The following is a 25,558-nucleotide window of genomic DNA, read 5'->3' on the forward strand; positions in this document are numbered from 1 at the left end:
GTACCCTGTATCAAGATTGATGCAAAACAAGTGCAATTTCACATTTTTAGAGAGATTTAGCACCAAAAAAAACACTTCTGGGGTAATTTGGGTGGATTTGACCTATCTCTGGCCCCCCTTGCTCGATTTTGCTGATTGACATCTCTTTCTAACCATCAGAGCCAATGGAATCGAGGGGAACTCCCACATACTCCTTATTTGGTAATGTGTGTGTGTGTGTGTGTGTGTGTGTGTGTGTGTGTGTGTGTGTGTGTGTGTGTGTGTGTGTGAGACTGACGCATAACCAAAACCGGAAGTTGCGATAACTCTGGTGGCTACCATTAGCAGCTAACTATTTCTCTCCGATTTTTACATAAAAATGGAATTATGGATTATAAATTAAAAAAAAATATTCCACAGAAACATTATCGACCTATGGATTAACCGATTCAGACGCGTTTTTTCTCGTTTTAATGCCATTGAACAAGTCTTTTGATCAGATTGACAGCTACGGTACGTGTTGTGATGTCTGCGTTTGCTTCCCCTGTCGCGAGTTCGGATCAGTCAGTGATGATATATATACCTAAATAATCTGTGGAACCTCATCTTTAATCGGATATCTTTTATGTGCAGCTACAATAAGTAATAAGGGTATTATATTGAGTTCTGTGCCAAAATGCGTTAGCATTTTTCGCTCAGGGGTCATTTAGATGCTTCTTATGAGACTTGTGTTTTGTTTTGGTAAAAATTGTTTGTATCGTCAGTTAGCTGAGATTCTTCCCGTTAATCTGGTATAACACATTAATAGGTTCTTAAATATTAAGATGCCCTGAGACAGTGTCGTGAAAAAAAAAAAACGCCGAGGGGGGCTTTGGGGCTTAACCATATAGGGCTTAAAGGTGGGGTAGGTAAGTTTGAGAAACCGGCTCGAGATACACTTGTTATATTCCATGGAATGCTCTTAACATCCCGATAGCAATGAATATCTTAAGTGCTTTGACAATAAATCCATAAAAAAATGTCATCTGTGGAAGTCGTAGTACTGTAAAAAGCACGACCAATCATTTTAGCCGGCCCGGCTAAAGTAACTGGATGGCCTCCCTGCCTGTCAGCCTTCCATCTGTGCACAAATGTATCTCGTGCCCTCATTGGTCATGTGAAAATTCTAGCGCATTCGAGCTGGTTTCTCCAAAATTACCTACCCCACCTTTAACATCTATTTTCTATTGTTTTGTAATGTGCATTATGATCATTAGAACTGTTACACAAAACATGTTACACATCTTTGTTTAATATTGATATAAAACACAGAGCGTTAACTACTGTAGTTCACACTGCACTTCCATGGAACACATTCTCAATTTGTTCAAATGTTCCCACATAATTTAGTCAAAGACAATTGTGAAGGATGTTTATACTATATGTGATACCTTGAGTTTCCTGAATTTAAATTGAATCTTTGCAATCTAATCTGAAGCAGCATATATATTCTACTAGGAGCTGTTAGGCTAATATGTTAGTCTAGGCCAACTTTTAATTATTAATTACAAATAGCCTCATTTGTCTGTTAAATAATGTAAACACCATTGTAAATGGGATAGAAATCTTGGATTTCACTTGTTCAGTTTGGCAAATTATACAATAATCCAATTATAGTGATTGGTGATTGCAATGAAGTGAAGCAATAGTGATTGCTTATATTAAATCAGTGTCAGTGGGCAATACTTTGTGTCAGCGCACAGTGTACAGGCACACAAGGGATGTATAAAAGAATGCATCACATTGGAAAGGAACCATCTCTTGGTATGATTTTAATGGTGGCTGTTTACTCAAAGTATTTCACTGAATACGTTAGTAAAACTGTATTTACAATGGTAGATTCCAGCTTTAAAAAGGGAGGTTAAATTGGTGCCATGATCCATACAAAATAACATACAGTGCAGTATTTTCTCAATAAAACATGTTTAATACTTTTGTTCCCTTCCTAACTATACTTGATCATTCTATACAGGATAAGAGAAAACAGTGATATGAAAATCCCATTTAAATTAGTTTCTGTACAGTAGTGTAGTTTGGTAATCATCACAGGCTCATTGAGTTGGTCCGCTTATACATTTACTGTACATACATACAGTACATTTGATTTTTTTGTTGTAAAACTAGACAGAGATCTGGTAGATATACATTACATGTTTTACATAATTAATCTGTTGCTTCACTATGAGTTTCATTTGAAAAATAACAAATTACTCAGTGTAGATCTACAGTAAACAAATTGTTGTGTATTCATTTTTTCCCCTCCGCTCTTTGCCTGCGGATCAGATCGGAATAAAGTCCTCCTTTGGCCAGCAATTCCAAGTGAGAACCAGCCTTAAAAAGACAGAAAAAAAACTGTAAGTTATAATTAAAACTTATATTACACACCAAGTACTTTGAGATGGAAGCAACAAGTATATACATGAACGTAGCTCAACTTAGAACCAAGTGAACTCTCTTTAAACTTTCAAGGGATTCCAATAAATAAGCCACGACTTTAACAGAAGATAAAATCATATTCATTTATTTGAAAAGTCTGCTTCCTCACCTCCACAATGCGGCCGTTGCTCATGACACAGATGAGGTCTGCCCCTTTTATGGTGCTCAGCCGGTGGGCGATGATGAGCACGGTGCGCCCAGTTGTAGCTCTGTCCAGAGCCTCCTGCACCACCCGCTCTGACTCAGCATCCAGAGCGCTGGTGGCTTCATCCAGCACCAGGATGCAGGGGTTCTTGATCAAGGCACGGGCGATAGCAATTCGCTGTTTCTGGCCACCCGATAGCGTTGCCCCTCTCTCCCCTAGGTAAGGAAATCTAGAGCTTAGTATTTAAATGGCAAACAAATGTTAGTATTTAGTGTGCCTACATGAAATCAAATCAAATCAAGTTTTATTTATAAACAATTTTTGGTCGAGCCAAAGTGCTGTACATATAATAAAAATAGCCTACAGTAGAGACACTTTACAGCAAATACAACAGCACAGATTGTTCAGAATATCAGTATGAGAAAAACGACACCCTCTATCCTTAGACCCTCACATCGTACAAGGAAAAACTTCCGGAGAAAACCCACAGTTTAAGGGGAAAAAATGGGAGAAACCTCAGGGAGAGCAACAGAGGAGGGATCCCTCTCCCAGGACGGACACACGTGCAATAGATGCCGTGTGTAAATCGAAGAGATAATACATTTTACAGCATATAGACCGAATGTTAGGAAATGCATGTGTCTGTAATAAGAAGATGAATCCACGAGGATGTCAACTACAAATAAAAGCACATACCAACCACAGTGCTATAGCCGTCTGGGAAACCTGTAATGAAGCCGTGAGCATTGGCTTGCTTGGCTGCGTTAATGACTTCAGCATCAGTGGCTTCAGGCTTCCCAAAGCGGATGTTGTCCATGATAGATGATCCGAACAAAACTGGCTCCTGCAAAGATACAAGGTGGAAGATAATAGCGTTGAAAATTATGGATTTCCAGCCAACCAATAATTACATGCTTCTTATAACCAAACCAATCATTTCAAAAACATGTATTGTTTCTGCACAGCTGGGGGAACTCTAAACCTTATGAAGATGTATTGAGCAAAGATGAATGATTCAATATTCCAAAACTCTGAATTTACCAAATTAAACCGCTAAAATCGCTATTACTAACACAAAAAACAGAACAGTTCTCACTCTCCAAATGTTTATTTATTTTTTCTAGTAAAATACATCAAAACACTAAACCGTTGTCTTCCAGTGAAACTTTGAAAACAGTCCATCCCAGGTGACAGCATGTTTCGCTCAACAGTCAGATTACTGTGCTTGTTTTCTTCTCCTCACATTGGCAGATTGCAAATGTCTCTGAAGGTGCATACAACCACGTACTGTTTCGGAGTGTGAAGATGCTCCGTGGAGATGCTTGTTAAATCAATGAAAGCAATTTTTCCCTTGAAGATACAGCGATAACTGGACTGCTTCAAATATATAATGTATAATAATAATTGTATTATTAACTGAATCAATAATAAAAGTCATGCAATATTGATGAACAATCTTTACCTGATTAATAAATCCAATGACTTGTCCCCTGAGCCAGGTCAGATCGAGTGTTCGGATGTCAAGTCCGTCCACCATGACTACACCGCTGGTCGGGTCATAGAAACGCTCCAGCAAAGACGCCACAGTGGACTTTCCTAAAAGTAAGTATTTGGTTAATAATTTGAAGGCTCACATTGTTTGTTTAACTTTCACAATTATTAAATAGGATTTTACCTCCTCCAGATTCTCCAACAATGGCAACAGTTTTACCAGGTGGCAGCGTTAGGCTGAACTTTGACAGGACCTGTTGGCCGGGTCTCGTTGGATAGCTATAAATATACAAATAAAATAAAAGTATATAGTATCAGCTGATATTTATGTGAGGTTATTGTCTTGAATTGCCTTGAAATCTACTTCCATTAAGATGCAGTTCCAACCTGAATGAAATGTTAATGAAATCTACTCTTCCTGTCAGAGAAGGGTATGGGATGCGTCCTCCTCCAGACAGAGGGATGGTGGGCACCAGAGACAGGTATTCAAAGACTCGGGCCCCAGAGCTTAATCCCCTCACCATCTGTTGCAGATTGACAGCTTGGTTTATCACTGGTTTTGGTTTATCAGATGTTGCATACATAATATAATGATACATTTAAGATAATACATGTTCTATATACTTGCCAATGACTTTTACTCACCTGTCCAAAAAGGATAGAGATACCAGCCAACGACCTGAGTAGAAAAAGTATACAGCAGTCTAACATCTGCTACATTTTAAATGATACATTTTATTTAAAAGATAGATTGGAAAAAAAGAGCAACCATTGTAGAGTAGGATGTATTTTTACCTTTGAACAGTCTGTGAGGCCACCAGGAAAGACATGAGGTCTCCAGGGGACATTTCATTGCTAGAAATTAAAGTCCCTCCAGCAAAAATGGTTCCCAGGACAATGCCTGCAATAACGGCACACAGTACAAAAACATGACTGTAATGGATCTGTTCAACAATGGATTTAACAGTTAACATAGTAAAATATACACTCACAGTTAAGGGCAATATTTGAAATTCCTTGGAAAACTGCAATTCCAGAACCAAGATCTTCATTCATTTCACATGACTTGTCAACTTCATACGCATATAGCCTGGGGAATAAAGACATATACATATTATTTCTAACATACAGCATATTGTGTCTCTAAAACTACTATGACTGTAAGTATATCAAATAAACTCTCACTTACTGGAGCTCACGCTCCTCCATCGCAAAAGCTTTCACTGTCCGCACATTGCCAAGGGCCTCATCTGCCACTCCTGTTGCTTTTGCCACCTAAATCAAGCAAAAAGTTATAAGAAACTGTTATTCTAAACGTATTATTTAAATTGCAAAAAAGTATATAAATGTCTTTAGATGGTCCGTTCTGCACACTTATATGTAGGCTGTTTGACTTTTGGCTGTTCTAATATTTCAGCCTCTAGTGACTTGGCAATGAAACCTAGCTGTATACAAGGGACATTATCCAGTAAAAACAAAGACTCTGTGCAAAATTATAATACTACATTCGGCATCACCTGTTCTTGAGCCAAACGGGACAGTTTGCGGAGGAATGAGCCGAAGATAGCCCCTGCTCCCACCAGACAGGGGAGGACGACCACTGTCAGACCTGTGAGTTTGGGGGAGATGATATAGAGAGAGACGAAGCATCCAACTGTCTGTGTAATACTCCGAAGACCCTGCAAATATGCAAAAATAATTTAGAAGCCTAAACTGTAAAGAATATATATTATTCTACAACATAAAATATAGCACTTTATACCTGAGAAATGACCAACTTGAAGGATGACTTGAACTCCTGAATGTCAGAAGTCAAACGGTTCACCAGCAGCCCGGTTTTATTGGCATCAAAGAAAGCCACATCTTGTCTGAGACAAAAAGATAACACAGGCAAAGTTATAAGGCTTCTCCGGAAGTTAGCTTCATATAGGGCTATTATCACAACAAGAAAGCATCCCGTCAGGTGCCTATTGACTCATTTTTTATCCATGTATTATTTCTCTAGGGTATGTACCTCAATAAGGATGCAAAAAGGGTCTTCCTCATGTCTGCTGCCACTCTCTCCCCCACTCTTGAAAGCAGGGTGATGTAGCCACTTGTCAGCAGGCCCTGCACAAAGAAGGTAATTAATGAGCAGAGCAACAGTGTATTTACCGATGTGACATTTATGAGTTTTCATGCACATTTTCTTCACAGTGAATGTAAGTTGAACTGATCATGTTAGGGTAGGGTAACAAGCATCAAAGCATCTACAAAAGATGTACAGTTTCAAAACATTTTGATCTGAAAGCCAAACCAAATGGTTAGGATTATTCAAAACACCAACAGTTTCACTTCATAATGTAATCCAAAACAACAACACACAAAGGATTGTGCAGCTGTTTAGAGCATTGACAGATTTGTTGTGTACTTACTTGGATACCATACAATCCAAGTAATTTCAGCGCAGGGCCTCTCATCTCTTGGACATAATTCCCAGTCTGTTCTCTCAGATAACGTGCTACGACGTTCACCAGATTCCCAAGCATCAAAGGGATTTGAATATTCAAGATAGCTGCAGCAAAAGCAAGCTGAAAAAAAATAAAAATAAAACTGTAGGTGATCATATGTAAAGTTTATGTCACGTCACACTTTATTTTAAAAACACTGACATTGCATTTAAAATAAGTGATTGGAGCTTACCACAACAGCACCCATGAGAGGAAATAGCTGAGGTTTGACAAACTCCCAAAAGATATGCCATTTGAACTCTGGTGCAGGTGTTTTGGTCGTAACTTCCAGAGGAGTGTTGTTATTCACATCTGCCTCGCAGTGAGCCACATGGCAGAACAGCCGTGCGGAGACAGTGAGGACTGCTGGTCCCAGGATGAACCTCAGGGCCACTCCAGGGGGTTTGGACGTTCGGGTGCTGGACTGGCGGATAGCTCTCTGTGTGAGGCCCCAAATACGAGTGACAGTATTTCCAGGCTGCTGTGAGGAGCTGCAAGCTGGGGATCGTAGAGATGTGTACCATCTGGATAACAACAAATATTATTAACACAATTTGCCATTCAATAACCTGTACTGAAAGTAGTTTAAGACTAATGTAATAAATTCTATATACTATATTTTAAGGAAATAGCAATTTAAAGAAACTGAATTATGTCTGCAACTTGCAATAATCATTTATTAATGTAAAATCCTTTGAGTAATCATTAATTCACTGTTTTTCTATCCTACAGTGTTATCAAACTAAGAAGAACATGATGATCACAGTGATGAATAATTATTTCCATAAACATTGGCCTGTGAGTATTGTGATTATATCCTCAAATGTTTGTTGAGTTTGTACATGTTTTACTTTGTAAAGATTGAAAATAGTGAATCCCAACTTTTGAGAAGCTGGAGCATGCATTTGTTTGTCATTTCTCTCTTTGGAAAAAGATTGATTGAGCCCAAATATTTACAGAAGTCAATCCCAAATACGTTAACCCATGTCTGTTTTAACAGTTGAAAAGACAAATGTAACTAATGCATTGAACTTGATTCATATTCTGTACTTGAAAACAAACGTATACAGTCATACATCCCACTGAAGCTTTCTATAAATATATGAACACTTGAGTAAAGCAGCTAAATGAACATGCACTGTCTCTAGAAAAATCAAAGTATGCCAAGCTCGTCAGTAATGACTAACTAACACATTTATAGCAGCCACAGGTCAGCTGTAAACTACGCGAGTAACGTTACAGGTTATATTACCCTACCGTGAAATTTTCCATAGATCTGCTCCCTTATTGCATCGAGGGTGTAACGACAATGACCGCACCGGAGCAGCGATGCTTGCTCTACAGCAGAGTATCTGAAACATGATTTATGCTTATTTCAGTGATAACAAGCAGAAAAGTTTAAACGATCTTTAAGCTCTACTGTAATCCACAGACACCACGGAGGCTGCCATGTTGACCATGACCCAGAGTGCATTTCTGCAGCTACCGATGACTTCATTTTATGTGAATATTGCGAAATGGCGAACATTTTAATCTTAATTTCACATCAAACAACAAAGTGTAAGATTTAAAGCAAGTTAGGCACATTTTTTTAACAGAGACACGACAAAATAGCAGACTTTATACTGGAAAACACGAAAAAACTACAACTCATACCCGGAAATGACGTCCCGAGAAACAGAAGTGACGTCAATAGCGTTTTGTTGACATTTGTTTTGTAAAAGACAAAAACAGTGGACACTCACTGACTGGATGGTGTATTTTTGGAAACCAGCTAACGAAACTCACAACTGACTGGACAGCACCGTGTTGTGATTTGAACACAGTGTGTGAAACGAGCTCTGGGGAAGAGTGGACTGAAATCAAAGAAGATTTCAACACCAGCAGTTAGAAGTCGGGAACAAAACAAACCGATGGACTGCATGAGGGGCTGAATCATTCACAGGCTAACCAGACAGAAGACAGTGGAGTTAGGTTGTTATCTTAAAACGACTATAAGTAACATTTATATCTGCTGAATATTCGTTTACTGGACTCTTAACTACCACTCAGTATTTCTCTCGTTGCCATGGTCGTGTAGTTACACAAGCGTTGACCGCCGGAGTAGCAAGTTAGCTAGTGGCTAGCTGTAGCTATCGTTGCCATTACTTGAACTGCTTTAGCTGCTAGCAACATAATGTAGCTGAGGTTACAAGACTACACTCGTATCATACTGTGTTTACTATAAGTAGCTTTTGAGTTAGGGGTAAGCTCAAGAATGTGAAGAACAATGGCCAACTTTGAAGCTTACCAGGAATATCAGAGAATTGAAGACTTTGAGGAGGACTCGCCACCAGGGGAGGAGCAGGATTTACTGGTGCATGTGCCCGAAGGCCTAAAAGGTAAACATGTTATTACATCTAAAATATTACTTATCTTTGAACAAATGACTAACTGCTTATTCAGATTAATTAATTTAATTTCAGTTTATAATTCGATCCCCATTAGCTGTGCCCTAAAGCACAGCTAACGTTATTTGTCCTGGGATTCACATTTAAATACACACAAAACCAGAGGTGGGAGAAGTACTCAGATCCTGTACCTTAGTAAAAGTAAAAGTACCAGAGTGAAGGAATAATCATTACAAGTAAAAGTCCTGCATTCAAAATGTTACTCAAGTAAAAATACAAAAGTATTAGCATCAAAATAAAGTACCAAAAGTAAAAGGGCTCTTAATGTAGTTTGGGCAATTTTAGACTAATATTAATTGTTTTGATTATAATTATTAATGCATTAGAGTGTTATCAAAGCTGGTAAAGGTGCAGCTAGGTGTAATTATATACTGCATGGTAGCTAGTTAATGTTACCCCAGGTGTAACAAAGCCTTATTTAAGTGTTGGTTATATTTCACATCATTAATAGAGCAAACGTACAGGATTTACCCCTGACTTGTAATGGAGTAGAAGTACAAAGTATCAAAACTCTCACTTGACACCACTGTACAAAACACATTACAGTCTACAAAAATCAACCCCTTTTAAAAACCCATTTTCAACAGTGTAGTCAACACACATGACAAGCATAAGACATATTAGATAATAACATTACTTACAACCTTACACTGATGTCTCTCTCAATATACTTCCCAGCAATAGCATAGCATCCTACATATGAAGTCCCAAGCTGTGAGCTTATTTGCTTTTTAAACACTTTTTTTGTGAATATTTAGTCAATAAGAAATAATATTTCATTGTCCTATTATATACTACTGTGTATTCTGTTGCCTCTCTGGTAGAAATGTATATCATTTTAAATAGTGACATTCTTGTACCTAATACATTTGTATTACAAAATAAATACAAATGTAACTTCTGGGTGAAACTGCTAATGCTTTCATTTATGTTACAGACTCATGGCACCATATCAAGAACCTGGATAACTTCTTCAAAAGGATATCCTTTTTAATGATAGTTCTGTTTAATAGATGGTTTTCCAAAGGACTCTGTCATTGCATGTGCCACTGGTATTGCATCATGCTGACACATGGTGTTTACTTCTTGACTTGGGATGGTATCTATGTTGCCTGGGTCCTATGTTCCCCAGTTTAATATCCTCCTAATATGACACATTTATCAAAAATGTTGGACGCCTTAAAATTGGCGTCCAAGATGCTTTCTTGTACGTTATTAGCTCATGTTACTTCACACTTTTTCTTAACCTTCCCTTCCACATCTATCATTTCCATCAGAAGAATGGCTTCGCTTGTATGATGTTGTCAGAGTTCTTTGAACTTATGTAAGTATCAAGTATTACAAAATGCTGAGAGTTCATCATGAGATACTGTGTTCAATTTTAAGCCTTAGTTTGGGTTTTCAGTTCAGTTTCAGTTCGACTTAGTCCCTGTTTATGTGAGTGGTAATAATTGACGTTGTGCCTCAGGCTTCAGCATGAACAAGTTCAGCCGGATGATTTCCACAGCAGCTGTACTTAGAAGCTCATGTGAAATACATTCTTCACACCAAACAAAAACATCTTATTATTACATCTTGGTGATTGCTTTATTCACTATTGACTTTACTACTTTTACTCACTCGACTCTTATTTAAACTGCTTGAGTTTGTAGCTGAGGTCACAAGAGTGTAATAATAAATATACAGGGTTTACTTTAAGTAACTCGTTGGTTTGTGAAATCTTTTCTCATAACCACAACCAAAACAAAGCCTGTAAACATATTACATAACGGAACTGCAAATGATCGGTCTTATCTGCACTCCTACATCACTTCTCAGTATTTACAGAGTGCATGATAGTTAGAAATGAAATATAGTCACTTATCTCAGTAATGGCTCATAAAATGAATCTCTTTTGCCAAGGTTATTACTTTCGGGTTGCTTGTTTGTTTGTTTGTTTGTTCTACAGTCATTAGGTACGATTCCTAATCTCTTTTTCCCGTTTCATCTCTTCCTAACAGTCAGTTTTTGTTTGTTGTCATATTCACGACGTTCCTTGTCAACTGTGTGGAGTATGACGTCCTGTTTGCCAATCGAGCGGTCAACCACACCGGGCAGGGCCAGAACCCCTTGGACAGGAACAAGGTCACTCTTCCTGACGCCATCCTCCCCAGTGAGCAGTGCACTGAAAGGTAATCATGTTTAATACTGTGTTTTGCAGTGCTTTATAATTAGTTTCAAGTGTATTTCTTCCTTTGGGGGCAAAATGAGTTAGAAGTCAAGGTGAATTAACTAAAAGACTAAACAGTCACATAAAAAGATGTGGCCGTTCTCTCATTCGAGCCAGTTTGATTAGCTGCTTTGTTCTCCAGCAGTCATGGGCTTGGATATTATCAGAGCCCTTTTAGAGACGGGCCTTTAGAGGGATTACATTTGTCTGGCTTAATTCAGTAAGGATCAGACTTCCAGTCTTCATTTGTATTGGAGTAGTTCAGATGTGGCTTCACACTACAATGTACAGTTACATCCATAAGACAGAAGCCTTTCAAGCCGTTCCCCTTGGGTTTATTTTTTAACCCCCAAAAATCACGAGAACTCTTTTTTTATTGAGAAATGGGAGGAAATGCCTCTTTAATGTAGACACTCTAAGCAATGAGAAACAGTGTTTTTACATTTCTACTACTCAGTTATAAGTTGAGTATCTATGGTTTTTATCTTACATTGTTGCCTCCAAAAAGTAATCTATCGAAAACAATGTTTTAATGTGAACAAACTGTCTTTTATATTGTGTGTTATGCTGTTCACGACATCTGAAAACATATTGAAGTTATTCATTCATGTTGAAAAAAGGTCTTAATGCTGGTGGTAATAGCAGATTACAATGAAGCATTACATATTAGGTTGTTCTTAAACGGTCTATAAAAAGCACCAAGTTTGACAAAATTACATTTGATATTTGATTTGTGACTTCGCTTTCTATGAAATGTTCTTCTTTCTAAGTGTCGTTGTTTATTTGAGCCTGAGATTGCTAGCTTCGAGTTACAACACTCCTGCCCTGACAGTTACTTGGAGGAAGGTATTTGTGTTCTGTGTTTAGACTTTAGGGAACAGGACAATGTAATTGATAGCTCTGGCGAGGCAAAACTGTCCACTGACAACTCGCCGGGACCAACAAGCTGACTACCACATGACACCTCACTAGGCCCCCCCCCCCAACTCCAACCCCAATCCCATGTTGTCATATTTTTTCCAAGATTCAGCCTTCCATCTGTGTTTTTTCTCAAGCTTGTCTAATAGGCCCCTCATTAATTTGTTCCTGATTCTGACTGTGACTTAGTGTATACTCATTTGTAACGAAGTCAGTGACGTACAACACCCTGGAGATCTGTTATGGGAACAGTGTGTTCTACAGTGAGGAACCTATCTGTCCTCCTCATATCCTTCTTAAGTTCTCTAATTACCTTTTTAAAAGCAAGATGCTGGTCGCGAAAACACTCTCATATTTGTTTATTATATCTGAATGTGACCTATTCATGTACATTTCTTCTTGAATTCTTGTAGACTTATTTGTTTTAGACACAGGCTGCCTTTCCACAACCTGTAAACACTGGTTGCAGTTTGATACATATACCCTACATTAAAGCAGCAGGTTTAATATATTGTTGTATCTGTTCATCATATTATAAGTTAAATGTTGCGTAAAGGATCAATTTACATTGTCATATGAGGAGAGGACCTGATATGTTTTTCCCTAAGTTCTCAGTAAATGTTTTTTCTGAATCCCAGTTTTCAAATTAGCCCCACCCATAACTTTCTCCTGATATTTTTAGACTTTTTTCCACCTGCTATCTTTCCATGCCCTTCCCAATATTGTGCAAGCATTATGGCTCTTTCTGCAAATGTCCTGACATTTAAAAATACAGCTATAACTCAAGTTTAACCCCTTTCTGAATGACACTATTCCATTGTTTTAACAGATAAATAAAGCCAGCCATGTCTGAAAGTATCTTTGTTTTTGTTATCCAGGATTCAAGAGAACAGTTGGCTTATATTCCTTCTCATCATGGCAGCCATCTTCTGGCTCTATCGACTTGTTAAAGTATTTTGCAATGTTATGAGCTACTGGGAGATCAGGCAGTTCTACATCAAAGCCCTGAAGATCAGAATGGTAAGTGCTACACCTAAAGACCTTATCAAATGTATTAATGTTGACAATAATAAAGCCATGAAACCATTGTCTCTGTAGTACTAGTCAGCTTACTTTCTCCTCCCTCCTCTCTCAGGATGAACTATGCAACTTCACATGGCAGGAAGTGCAGGACCGTCTCATCAGCCTGCAGAGAGAACAGCAGATGTGCATTCACAAGAAGGAGCTGACAGAACTGGACATCTATCACCGCATCCTGAGGTTCAAGAACTACATGGTGGCCATGATAAACAAGTCTCTGCTGCCAGTGCAGCTGCAGCTCCCCCTGCTGGGCAACGTGGTGTTCCTCACCCAGGGACTCAAGTACAACTTTGAGCTCATCCTCTTCTGGGGCCCTGGCTCTCTGTTTCAGAACAAGTGGAACCTGCACCCCAAGTACAAGCGCAATGGGAACCGGCTGGAGCTGGCGCAGCAGCTCAGCAGAGTCATCCTGCTCATGGGTCTGGCCAATCTGCTGCTGTGCCCCTTCATCCTGGTGTGGCAGGTGCTCTACGCTTTCTTCAGCTACACCGAAGTGATCCGCAGAGAGCCGGGGAGCCTGGGTGCGCGCCGCTGGTCCCTGTACGGCCATTTATACATGCGTCACTTCAACGAGTTGGACCACGAGCTGCACGGACGTTTAGGCCGCGGCTACAAGCCCACGTCCAAATACATGAACTCCTTTACGTCACCGGTGCTGACGGTGCTCGCTAAGAACTTTGCCTTCTTCTCAGGCTCAATTTTAGCTGTGCTCATTGCACTGACAGTCTATGATGAAGATGTCCTGACAGTGCAGCACATCCTCACCGCCATCACTGTGCTTGGAGTGGTCATCACCATCGCCAGGTGAGCTTTCAGAGACAGGTTTGATTTACCTGGTGTTAAATCTTTCTGTTTATTAAGGTTGAAGACCTCATTTTAATTGTAATAAAAAATTACAATAATGACTAATGCAACAGCGAAATAGTTGTAGAAGCAACATTTGGGGAAATCTGTGTTGAAGTAGCTTTTAAATAAAGTATTGTTTTGCTGCTGAGTCCTGGCCTGCAAATCACATTCTACAGACTTAAGAAAAAAATATGCTTGTTGAAGATCCTTGCAACAAAAAAATATCGTGATACCAGGATAATTTAATATATTTAACATAATGAAAAGGGAAGTAATGATAAGTGAACATCGCTCATGTGTTGTGAATGATATCATAGTGTCATAGTCATTCAAAAATATTCCAATTAGGTATTTTGACCTCATTATCTAGCCCTACTGTTTATATTATAATCTACACATATCTATATACTATGATTAATGATACTTTTGCTTATACAGTTTGAGTTATCAATTCCTTTTCGATGTATTCTATTGGTGTTCTAAAGTTTCTTTCCAGTTATTGAGTGAAGCCATAGTGAAAAGTAAACTGTACGCTTCACCATCCCTCACTCACTCGTGTTTATGGGAACGCTTTAAGTGCAACCATTCCTCCTAATCACTAACAGATTGTTCTGCCACAAATCAATTTACACATTACAAAACAATTTCATTTTTAGAGATGATGGTGAACATATTTTGTCCATATCCTCTTCCAGGTCCTTCATCCCAGATGAGCATATGGTGTGGTGTCCAGAGCAGCTGCTGCAGTGCATGCTGGCACACATTCACTACATGCCGGACCACTGGAGGGGACATGCTAACAAGAGCGAGACCCGCGACGAGGTGGCGCAGCTGTTCCAGTACAAAGCGGTGAGGAACGGAGGAACCGAGTGGATAGGAACACATTTATTACATTTTAAATCATGGATGATGGATGATTTTAGTTTGGATTGATGACATTTTTTATATATGAAGCACCTGGTCAATAATGAGACTAGATACAGCCTGTTAGCCTTCACAGGATGTATTAATGGGTTTCTGGGAAGTTTTGACATTCATCCGATTATGTAAAGGGGTTTGAACGTATTTCAAATGTGACTCATTATTTCTGTGATTCAATCAGGTGTTCATCTTGGAGGAGTTGCTCAGTCCCATTGTCACACCCTTCATTCTCATCTTCCACCTGAGGAACAAATCTCTAGAGATCATCGACTTCTTCAGGAACTTCACTGTGGATGTCGTCGGAGTCGGAGACATCTGCTCCTTTGCGCAGATGGACATCAGGCGCCATGGAAACCCAACAGTAAGATTTGTTACTTTAGCTTTTCTCAAACTGGGAATGTATATAGTTTTTTGTGTTAGTCAATTTATTGAACATGTTAAAAAACAAACAATAATAATAATAACAAAGAGAAGCAAAATAAAAAAGGTGTACAAAAAAAAAAACATTCTCAATTAGTTTCCTTCATGTTCAAAAGGGGCTAGAAGAAGCTTTAAAACGTTTCTGGTCCTATCCACTAGCATACATTGTTCATGAAAATAAAAGTTCAGGTCATCCTCATCAGCATCCGTGAAATTTGATTCATTGTTTTAAACAAATCACTCCTTTGCAAAACAAACAAAAACAAATAATCTTTACAGTTAAACCAAAACTGTCAACGACAAGAAATAACAAGCATAAATTCACAGGTCCTGCTCTTAATGTTGGTAAATGAATTTACATTTCTAAATGTTTTTGCAGTGGATGTCCCATGGTCAGACGGAGGCGTCCATATACCAACAAGCTGAAAACGGAAAGACAGAGTTGTCTCTCATGCATTTCACCATCAAGAACCCCCGCTGGCAGCCGCCTCAGGAGAGCTCGGTGTTCATCAGCCATCTGAAGGAGAAGGTGCACCACGACGCTCAGGGCGGCCCCTCCACCCAGCTGCTGCTCTCTGAGGCCCCGCTCTGCACCTCGCTGCAGTCCAACGGCTCCGGGGCTGCGGTAGGAACCGTGATTTTACAATAAATATGAATTGCCTCAGAATGTTTAAATAATTCAAGAGTAGAATTCTCTACATTAAAGGTCACCTATTATGCAAAATCCACATTTTCATGTCTTTTATACATAAACATGTGTCCCCTCTGTGGAAAGAGATTCTGAAAGTTTCAGGAAAAATGATTGGCTCACTTTTTGTCCTGATCCATTTATATAAAAACCTGTCTGAAAATGAGCTGATCAGATTTTGACCACTTTATGATGTCATAACGATTTTTTGGCTTGTGTAGCTATTAGCCAATCACCAGCCAAGGTAACTATTATCACCTGAATTTCCTCGTAGAGCACCATTGTGTTTTTTTTTTAACCAATTATCTCTCAGAGGAGCGTGGGGAGGGGCTCCTTATTTTCATCTAAAGTAACAGACCCAGAATCAGCACTTTTGAAACAGGGCTGAAACAGAGGGGATTATGGGATGCTGCAATGCACGATCTGTTTGGTGTTTCGAGCCAAACACTTCAGAGACATGTTTGTATATATCTGAGATCTATAATAAAGTCATGAAAAACAGTATAATAGGGGACCTTTAACTAATGATCCATAAAGTATATTTCTAAATGTCAATCTCTTACCTTTTCTATTGCAATGTAATCTTGTTTACTTAGGGACTCTGTATTGACATGTGTTTTTTTTCCAGCCTGATAATCTGCTGGCCAGTGTCTTGGCTCACCCTGTTCTAACTGCGTCTGGACTACAAGGGCGAGACCACCGCTTCATCCCCCCCAGCACCGCTGCTTCTGCCGCTGCCAGTGTCCTGGCCTCTCTGTCCACCTCCCAGCTCCCCCACACCAGCCGCAGCCGCTCCCACAGCCTCCTGAACTCTTCCGTCCAACCCGAGACCATGTACCGCAGCGACCGCACCATCATTGACAGGTATTACGTACTGCATCATCACACGCCGTAGCTCTAATAGTGTTTGGTGACATGAATTTATAAATGCAAATGCTTGTTTTGAACTTTGATTAACGTGTTTTTCTTTTCAGTATGTCTAACAGTGACATCCGGGGCAATACTCTGAACTCAGAGTTTGCCTCAGCAGAGATGAGTCTCCATGCCATCTACATGCACGAGGTAATTTCCTGTCTCCAAGCTCTACAGTTGACCTTTCCTCTGTTGTGTGTCTGGAGTGTAAAGTGATACTCTGCTTGAATTACAATGATCCAAACATTGACCAGGTTTTGCAGTGAAGAAAATTGCACTTCTCAAGTCTACAGGTGTCATATGTTTGGTATTTAAAATATTGATTTCAGCTCATTGAAAACTATGTGTCTCTCCAGCTCCACCAGCAGAGCTCCCACCCACAGAGAGCTTCAGGGCAGTGGCAGAACCCAGTGCCAATGAGAGATCTGCACACTAACAGTGGTAAATGAAAACCTTGTTTTACGAAGAACTTGCAACCTGCAAAATACTTTATAGAGCACTTTAGCTGAAAGGAAAGTTAGAAATTATTTTCCATGTTCTGCTCTGTTTTTCAATATTAACATTGAGTTTAAAGACTTTAATGTGTAATGGAAAAGAGATTGACCTGAATCTGCAGCACTTAATTACACACTCCAAACAGAGCATCAACTACAGAGGCATACATGACTTTAGAATCAATTACACTAGACTTTTAGAAGCAATTATCTTTGCTTTTATATTGGTAAAACACACTTCACTGTAATGCAGTACAGAAACAAACATGTACTCACCTTGGCATGAGTACAAACACGATACTCTGCAAGTTAGTTGGTTCAGAAATTACATTTAAAAAACAAAGTTTATGTTGGATGAATGCAATTTGAAGAAAATTGGCTTAAAAATATCCCTTTTTAATGATTAATTATGCATAATATATTATATTTTTGGTTGACCCACAGGCATAAGCTGTGTGTAAATCAGCCAGGTCTAATGGGACTAATGCTTAAGAACGACTCTGACTTTTTTATCAACGCTTTTTTCAGGTTTCCAGTCACAAAGCGGCCTCGGTTCCAGCCTCTCGATGCCCACCGCTGTCCACCTTGGAGGCTGGCAGGAGGAGGAAGAGGAGAATGAAGATGACCAGGAGATAAACAGTGGATCTACTCCAAAACAGGGCACTGGGAATAGTTGTTGAGTGCCTTAGGTCACAAGGTATACGTTCTCTTTAAACTCTGTAATATGACTCAAGTCTACGATCTATGCTTTGTGGTTCTTTACCCTGTGTGTTAGTCGAAACCTTTACAATGGCCTTTTATCCTAGAAGGGATACATTGCCATGATAATTTCTCCTCTTTATTGTTTTTATAGTGTTTACAGTTTTACTTTCTTCTATGAACATTGTGGCCTTAGATGATCTTCATGGAGAGTTTAGCATGGACCTTTAAAACATCATTCAGCATTTGTTACGAGAGGAGATCATTGAATAACCACTGTCTCTGCACCTCCACGCCTCATCCTGTCACATCAGGCAGACTATGGCATCAGGGAAACCATATGTCTTCCGTCCGGTCCGACCCATCTCGATTCTTGTTGTAAACTTGTACAGACAAACTATGTAAAATGACAGAGAGACGATATGGTGTATTCAAAGGATCACTGTGTGGAAAAAAAGAAGCGCAAAATGCTCATCGCTACTTCTGACGAGCCTCAAAGTATTTGTGCATCACAAAGATTAACAGCGCCAGTCTATTTGAATTCTCTCAGAGTGATCTTCTGTGTTACCTAGACTGCAAACTGTATCATAGCTGCCTGAACAATATCGATCACCTGTAAGAGAATTCAATATTTCATGTTGTGCTGTTTGACCCTGGTGATTTGTAAATACACGTTGTTGCTGACTTATCCTTTAAAAGACCACATCTTTACTACCCGAGCTAATCCTCAAAGATACCAAGTATTGATTTGATAAAGATAAACACATGTGTATCTGACAAACACATGCTTTGGTGCTGCTGGCTGTCTTTAACGGTCCTAAATACAGATTATACACAGTATTAATATTTCCACAGCTGCTGTTTCTGGACACTACAAATTAGGTCTAAAATACACCTGGCATCAAAATCCTAATGTAGATATAAGATGTCTATTTGAGCTGGACACAAAGCCAGCTTTATGCCTTACCACCCATATTAAAAAATAAAGTTTTCAGTATTACCTCAGTGGTGGCGAAGAAAAGATAATACCTCTTCAGTGAAATTATTCTTGTGTAAATATAAATACAGTACATATTGGGTGCTTTGCAGTGTGCATCTAATAACTGCATTTTGATTGTGATGGTGGGCATACATGGAATCATTGTCTCTTCTTATATCTGGCCCAGCAGAAGTCATTGAAATTGATGGCACCAGAAATTGAACAACACAGGGTGGTATTGCTTTAACCAATCTGTGTATTTTATTTGCATCACAAAAAAATGGAACTTCATCAAAAGGGCTGATTTTTAGATTGTGCGCTGTTGCTTCTGCAGCTTTAGGTCTGAAGATTTTAGGACAACAGCTCTCTCAGTGTTGGTTTTATTGTTTCAAAATAAGAGCATGAGGAGGAAAAGGACTTTCCACAGTCTGCATCATCTGTTAGATTTAGCTTTATTTATTACCCGTTACCCTCCCGGATATTTAATTCATGTTTGTGTATTATTTATTTGTAAAAGCATTATTTAGATTTGTTTTGTGGAATCAATTTATTTCACTTAACCTTTTTAATCAAATAAATGGCATGTTCCCACCAAAAAAGTAGTTTAAAAAATCATTTGATGTCGAAATTCCACAAAAAGGTTTGTATTAATGCAAATATAACATGGCCAGCCGCATGATTTTGAATGTGATTTAAACCTAAAATAAACTGGGACTAAATCTGCCTGTTGATGCAGTGCCCAAAAAGATATTTGTTTTTAATTGCATTTTGTTTTATAGATCAGAGTAACATAGATGTCATCCTGCACAACTGCAAGAGAGGGGTCAATGTGTCTTTGCCCTCTCTCGTATTTAGAAACTATTACACTTTCTCTGTGAGCGTGTCTGTGGAAGGAATGCGTTTTGGACACCTTCGTAATTATGCTAACATGAATTTTGCACTGACAGAAAATAAACATTTGTTTTTAAATGTGTGCGTGTATATATACAGTACTTGCATCAGTTACCGTTTGGAAAGGGCAGGTCTCAAAAGGGACACTGAGTCAGTCTCCATCCGGAACGATCTCTTCTCGTTGTTTGTACATAAACAACGCATCCCTGCTTGTTGTGTTGTCGCAGTCCACAGCAAAGCCATCTGGAAACACTGTGGCTTATCACATGAGGTCGTTCTTACCTCTGGTCAGTAGAAGTCCGCTCTGTAGGGGATGATGTGTGTCTCTGTCACGTTGTTAAATATATACTCACATGGGTCATTTTCCATCGTGCAGTGGGTTGATGTTGTAGAGACACTAGATCTCGGCTTCGTGCACAGAGTTGATCCCGTTTGACGGTCTCCACATTTACACCTCCCTGTTATGTTTGTCATTTTGTTTTAAGCAGTGGATTAGTATTTGCTCTTCATAGAAGCCATTACATGTGACCTATTGGATTTACTTTCGCAGATTTAGCAGCACATACTGTTTTGTTCGTTCTTTTTGGCAAGTCATTGAATATAGCATCAAGTATGTTGTGGATGTGGCTTGTGAGATGAGTTGTAAACTGATCATGAGATCTTATGTCAGTCTGTTGTATCTGACAGCACACTTCTTCTTATCATGGTGTCTGACCTTGCACTGTCCTCACTATCCTAAAGAAGCAGGAAGTGTGCCTTGTAACTGTCATCACAGCCCACCTCCTCATCTTACCCTGGGTTATCCACTAAAACACCAGTCGAACAACCACAGTGACTGGAACAAGGTGCTAAGTTTTCATCCTGAAATGTTGAATATGTTTTAAGACTTAGTTAAGGTTTTTTGTTGTTGTTGTGTTACTTAGGTTTGTTTGTTTTGTTCTGTAAATTAAGATACACTAGCTGAAAAATAAAACATGCCAAAAGAACTTGTCTTCGGCACAGCTTTGCAATACATGTGCTGTTTTCCCCCCCGCGTGAGTAGAGAGGCAAATGAATCTAATTTTTGGTATTTAATCATTTCATGTGTGGTGGATTCTGCCATGTTTATTTGAAATAAAAAGTATATTTAAATGATCATGTCAATGTGGGAGCTTTTCTCTTTAAGTCTTGGACATTTCTGACACCAATATATTAGTCTGTCTAAATTAAGTAGAGCCTGATAAGTCTGAGATGTCCTTATAATATGTTAGACTGTGCAGCGATAGATATAGACATCCAACTCTGCAAAGTGACCCAAAAAAAAACTGAAGGATACTTAAAGCTTTGTGAAGGATTTGAAAATGTCTAATTTGGTTGATTCTTAGAGGTGGTATCACACTGTGGTAGATGGCAATGCAAAGTGCTTTAAAGGTGGACAAAGTAAAAACACAGACAAAAAGATACATACACTGAAAAAAAAAGTGTACCTAATGACGAACATCTCAAGCAGAGATAGATTAATACATTTCATATTGTACATGCGTCTGATTTCTGTCTTATAAGTCATCAGCAGGTTTTGTTTTCATCTTTTGATCTCTTGCTCCGCTCTGCTTTTACTCAAGATGCATATTATATTACGGGCTCAAAACTCTTAAAGGAAAACGTATTTACATGTTTTGTGTCTCCTTTGCTTTCTTCCCCTTCCTCCGTCCCTCCGTGTCTCATTACCGCAACTCTGCTACTCTCACTCGTGGCCTGATTGAAATTATTTAGTCCAATCCACGTTGAGTGTGATTTTTAAAAATCTTTGTAAATTAGTTACATGTTTTTGTTTGGTTTTGTGGGTTAGAATGGTTAGGTTGATTTATGTTTGATGCAGTGAAAGCTCATTGCCCTGTGTACCCCTGTTGTATTACTGGTACTCTGTAAATAAACATTGTAAATAAACACCACACACCTCTATTTGAGATGCACTATTTTGTCTCTGTATCTATTCCTTTGTCTTTTATCCAGTTGGTTTAAATCATTTGTTCCCAATATCCCCATTGACCATTTTAGGGACATGAAAGCCATCTGCTGTTCATTCTTGGCTTCACTCTGCCTTTGCTGCGACATTTGACCCACTTGTTGCCTGCCATGTAAATGTTGTTTTGAGGATGTGTTTTGGCTGTGAACATGATACACTGTGACCTTTTTTCTCGATATGGGTAAGAGGTCAAGTGGAAGGCCATGTAGGTAAAATAGTGGCACCTAACGCTGGAAGCATTCTGTGAAAATGGTCTCATCGCAAACACATTTTTTATGTGGAATTGTATGTAACTCTTTAGTTGCTGAACAGCAAAGCCAAGTTATATACAGTATATGTGTCTGTCTGCTGCCCTCTGCTGTATTGTAATCCAAGTGCCATCAGAGACTGAATACTGTCCAAGACTGATTAAAAGAAAAAAACATTGTTTGATGCTATTTGAGGAAAAGTTCACCTCAAAATGAACAAATGTATATAAATTACTTTATGTATACCTTGAATTCTTCTTAAACTGTTCAGCTCTGATTGTTTTTTTCCTTTAGTGGCAAACAACCAGATTGTTTTCCCATATTATTTTCTGACAGTTTAAGCAACAAAGATATTTTTTGTTAAGTTACTTCAGCTTTAACACACAAACTATATCAAAATGTGATTATTTTAAACTCGCACAAAACAACTCAAAGTTACATTTACCTAGTCGTATTCGTAAACTACTTCTCAAACACATGCATTTTTCCTTAAAACCTTACTGTTCAAAATGGTCTACATAAAATTGTGAATTCACTGTGGTGGCCATGCGTGAGTTTTCTTCACAAATCAAGGGGGTACCATTTTTCTTTGTATGATTGAGCATCAAGAGTCATAGAGCAAAAACAGAGAAGAAGAACAACTTGGGGTAAGTTGACATTTGAATTAATTTCAACATATTTTTCATATACTGTATATTACACTTTTGTGATCTTCTAATGTTTGAATGAATGTGACACAGACGCAGATCAAAGAGTTGGCTTTCAATTTCTTGTATTTTATTTTTGTATCAGTAGACTTTCAGGAGCATGGAAACCACACACAGAAGCCAGAACAGGATGAACCAGGCAAGCAGCAACAGTGGATTACTGTCTGCTAGAGTTTCGGCGAGTTTAAATCAGGTCCAGGCGACCTGCTGCTGTCAGTCACTGGCACTGGGGGAAAGCCCACACGGGAAGACCAAGAAAATACCGTAGAGGCCAGAGAATAGGGAAGAAAGGGGTAAGGCTAGCTATACCGCTTGTTTCTACACACTATAAACATTAAATAGAACCCTATCTATAAATATATGATAAAGTATAGCATGATAGAATTAAATGTCATGTAATGATTGCTATATAATACTGAATGGTGGTCACGGCAGATACATGTAACGCTTTTGTTAAATATGAAGTCATACCTTATTTATGGAGCTGACCAGCTGGATGAAGCAGCTGTCATCACAGAGATGATGGTGGTGGCGGCAGTGGAGTACAATATGTTACACAGGGCAAGTTTAGTCACTTTACATTTGACCAAAGTGTTGCAGTAATGCCAAGCTTCACTTAGAAACTTAAGAATTTACAACAGATAATCTACTACTGATGAAAGCTTTTATGGCCATAGTGAAAGAAGAGAACACAGCCATGCTAGCAAACTGATACCAATTACATGTCCATGTGTTTAGTGAATGAGAATAGTTATCATAATATAGCTGAACATTTGAAAACAAGGGAAACTATAAAAGTAGTAGGCAACTCCAAGTCACCTCTGTTTTGCTCGAGAACTCCAATGCTGAAGTTCACATTCAGAAACTTTTAATTACATTTAGATTTAATTTAGCTTATCCTCAAGCTCAGCATGCACCACACTCTGGTAAGATGATCCAATATCAGAAAATCAGATACAGAGGTGGCAAGAGGATGATGTGCAGGTCACACATTTGCACTTACAATAAAGCATGAGAGCATTTGCATTTCTTATATAATGTATTATTAATTATATATAATGTTTATACAATAATTATCGATTTTTTGTCTATTACAATTGTTTATTATTATTATTATTATTATTAAGAGTAGTAGTCATTTTAGCATGTTCAAATTAATATGTTATCTGATTCTATTTTATGTTGGTAATATTAATCTGCCAAGTTAGTCTTTACTGAAGTTATGTGAAATAAATGGATGTAATACAAGCACCTTACATTGGTTTTTAAGTAGCCAACAGTAGGCCTACTTGAAATTACATTTACTGAGTAACCTTCCTCCCCGGAAGCACAGTATCATATTTTGTTGTTGGTAAAATATTACGCGGTAGTAATTTGAAGAAAGTCCAGCACACTGTTTGTGTTTGTGTGTGTGTGTGTGTGTGTGTGTGTGTGTGTGTGTGTGTGTGTGTGTGTGTGTGTGTGTGTGTGTGGTGTGTGTGTGTGTGTGTGTGTGTGTGTGTGTGTGTGTGTGTGTGTGTGTGGTGTGTGTGTGTGTGTGTGTGTGTGTGTGTGTGTGTGTGTGTGTGTGTGTGTGTGTGTGTGTGTGTGTGTGTGTGTGTGTGTGTGTGTGTGTGTGTTGTGTGTGTGTGTGTGTGTGTGTGTGTGTGTGTGTGTGTTGTGTGTGTGTGTGTGTGTGTGTGTGTGTGTGTCTCAGGGACGTGCACAGACATTTTGGGGGGCGGGTGCTCAAGGGAGAAAAAGGGCACTTCCCATAATCATTTATTAAAACAAAAAGTTAAATATAGTTGCACATCTCTGACTTACTGACCAATTAATTTTAATACCCTCACACTCACACAATTGTTTAATACTCAACAGAATTATACAAAAATAATCAGCTAACACAGAGACAATGGTCTTCTTTAGTATTCACAAATCACAATGCACAAGAGCAGACAACAAACTAGTACAATTAATAGTTATTAAATACTGCAGCCAACAATCAAAATTATGAAGTTACTGTTTAAAGACATAACAGGCAAAAATATCGTTTTTTCATGTACTTGTTATTTTTGGTCTATTTTGCTTCCATGTTTTCTTTCACTAATGGAAATAAAACTTCCAAGAAACACATATAAATGGTGTTCGTTTTACTACCATGTCTGAATTCATCTATAGATTTATAGCTAATCTGCATATTTAAACATAACATTTCAGGGGAAAATACTGACTTGACGTAAGTAACTATCTGGGGAAGTTGTGAGGTGGTGCAAATTAGCGCATTGTAATTAGGCCTAGTTAACGCCTAATTTGCATATCAATGTGACTGTATTCACTTTAAGTCTCTCCCCTTAAGTACAGTACATTAGCCTGTTTGCCCATGATAAGTTGTCTTAGCTAAACCTTGAGCTAACTTATCCATTAGCTAGTAGCCTACCATAGTTAACTATATTTGTTATTGTCTTTTAGATAATTAGCTGTAACCTCGAGGCACTGGCAGTTTAGTAATTTGTTCATCACCACTCACCTT

The 25,558-nt window shown here is 38.6% G+C and overlaps 2 protein-coding genes across 2 annotated transcripts; one reads left to right on the forward strand and one right to left on the reverse strand.

The window, feature by feature from the left end:
* Window positions 1–1,763: 1,763 nt before the first annotated feature.
* Window positions 1,764–8,064, reverse strand: abcb8 (ATP-binding cassette, sub-family B (MDR/TAP), member 8). The gene is made up of 16 exons (XM_034234554.1): window positions 7,837–8,064; window positions 6,773–7,103; window positions 6,505–6,660; window positions 6,105–6,199; window positions 5,853–5,958; window positions 5,608–5,769; window positions 5,280–5,365; window positions 5,083–5,180; window positions 4,886–4,991; window positions 4,736–4,769; window positions 4,478–4,614; window positions 4,275–4,369; window positions 4,062–4,195; window positions 3,296–3,443; window positions 2,564–2,814; window positions 1,764–2,349 (listed from the first exon to the last, which is right to left on the reverse strand). Exons 1-16 carry the CDS (start codon window positions 7,938–7,940, stop codon window positions 2,266–2,268), a joined length of 2,127 nt encoding a protein of 708 aa, XP_034090445.1. The 5' UTR covers window positions 7,941–8,064; the 3' UTR covers window positions 1,764–2,265.
* A 215-nt stretch (window positions 8,065–8,279) lies between these two features.
* On the forward strand, window positions 8,280–22,019 carry atg9b (autophagy related 9B). Its single transcript, XM_034234553.1, has 13 exons — window positions 8,280–8,960; window positions 9,967–10,010; window positions 10,289–10,353; window positions 11,030–11,200; window positions 13,035–13,176; window positions 13,292–14,040; window positions 14,778–14,931; window positions 15,185–15,364; window positions 15,803–16,048; window positions 16,740–16,975; window positions 17,086–17,173; window positions 17,380–17,464; window positions 18,046–22,019. The coding sequence occupies exons 1-13, from the start codon at window positions 8,849–8,851 to the stop codon at window positions 18,195–18,197; spliced, it is 2,424 nt and encodes an 807-aa protein (XP_034090444.1). The 5' UTR covers window positions 8,280–8,848; the 3' UTR covers window positions 18,198–22,019.
* Window positions 22,020–25,558: the final 3,539 nt, after the last annotated feature.

This window comes from Gymnodraco acuticeps, unplaced genomic scaffold (genome assembly GCF_902827175.1).
Source record: "Gymnodraco acuticeps unplaced genomic scaffold, fGymAcu1.1, whole genome shotgun sequence".
Classification (NCBI taxonomy): Eukaryota; Metazoa; Chordata; class Actinopteri; order Perciformes; family Bathydraconidae; genus Gymnodraco; species Gymnodraco acuticeps.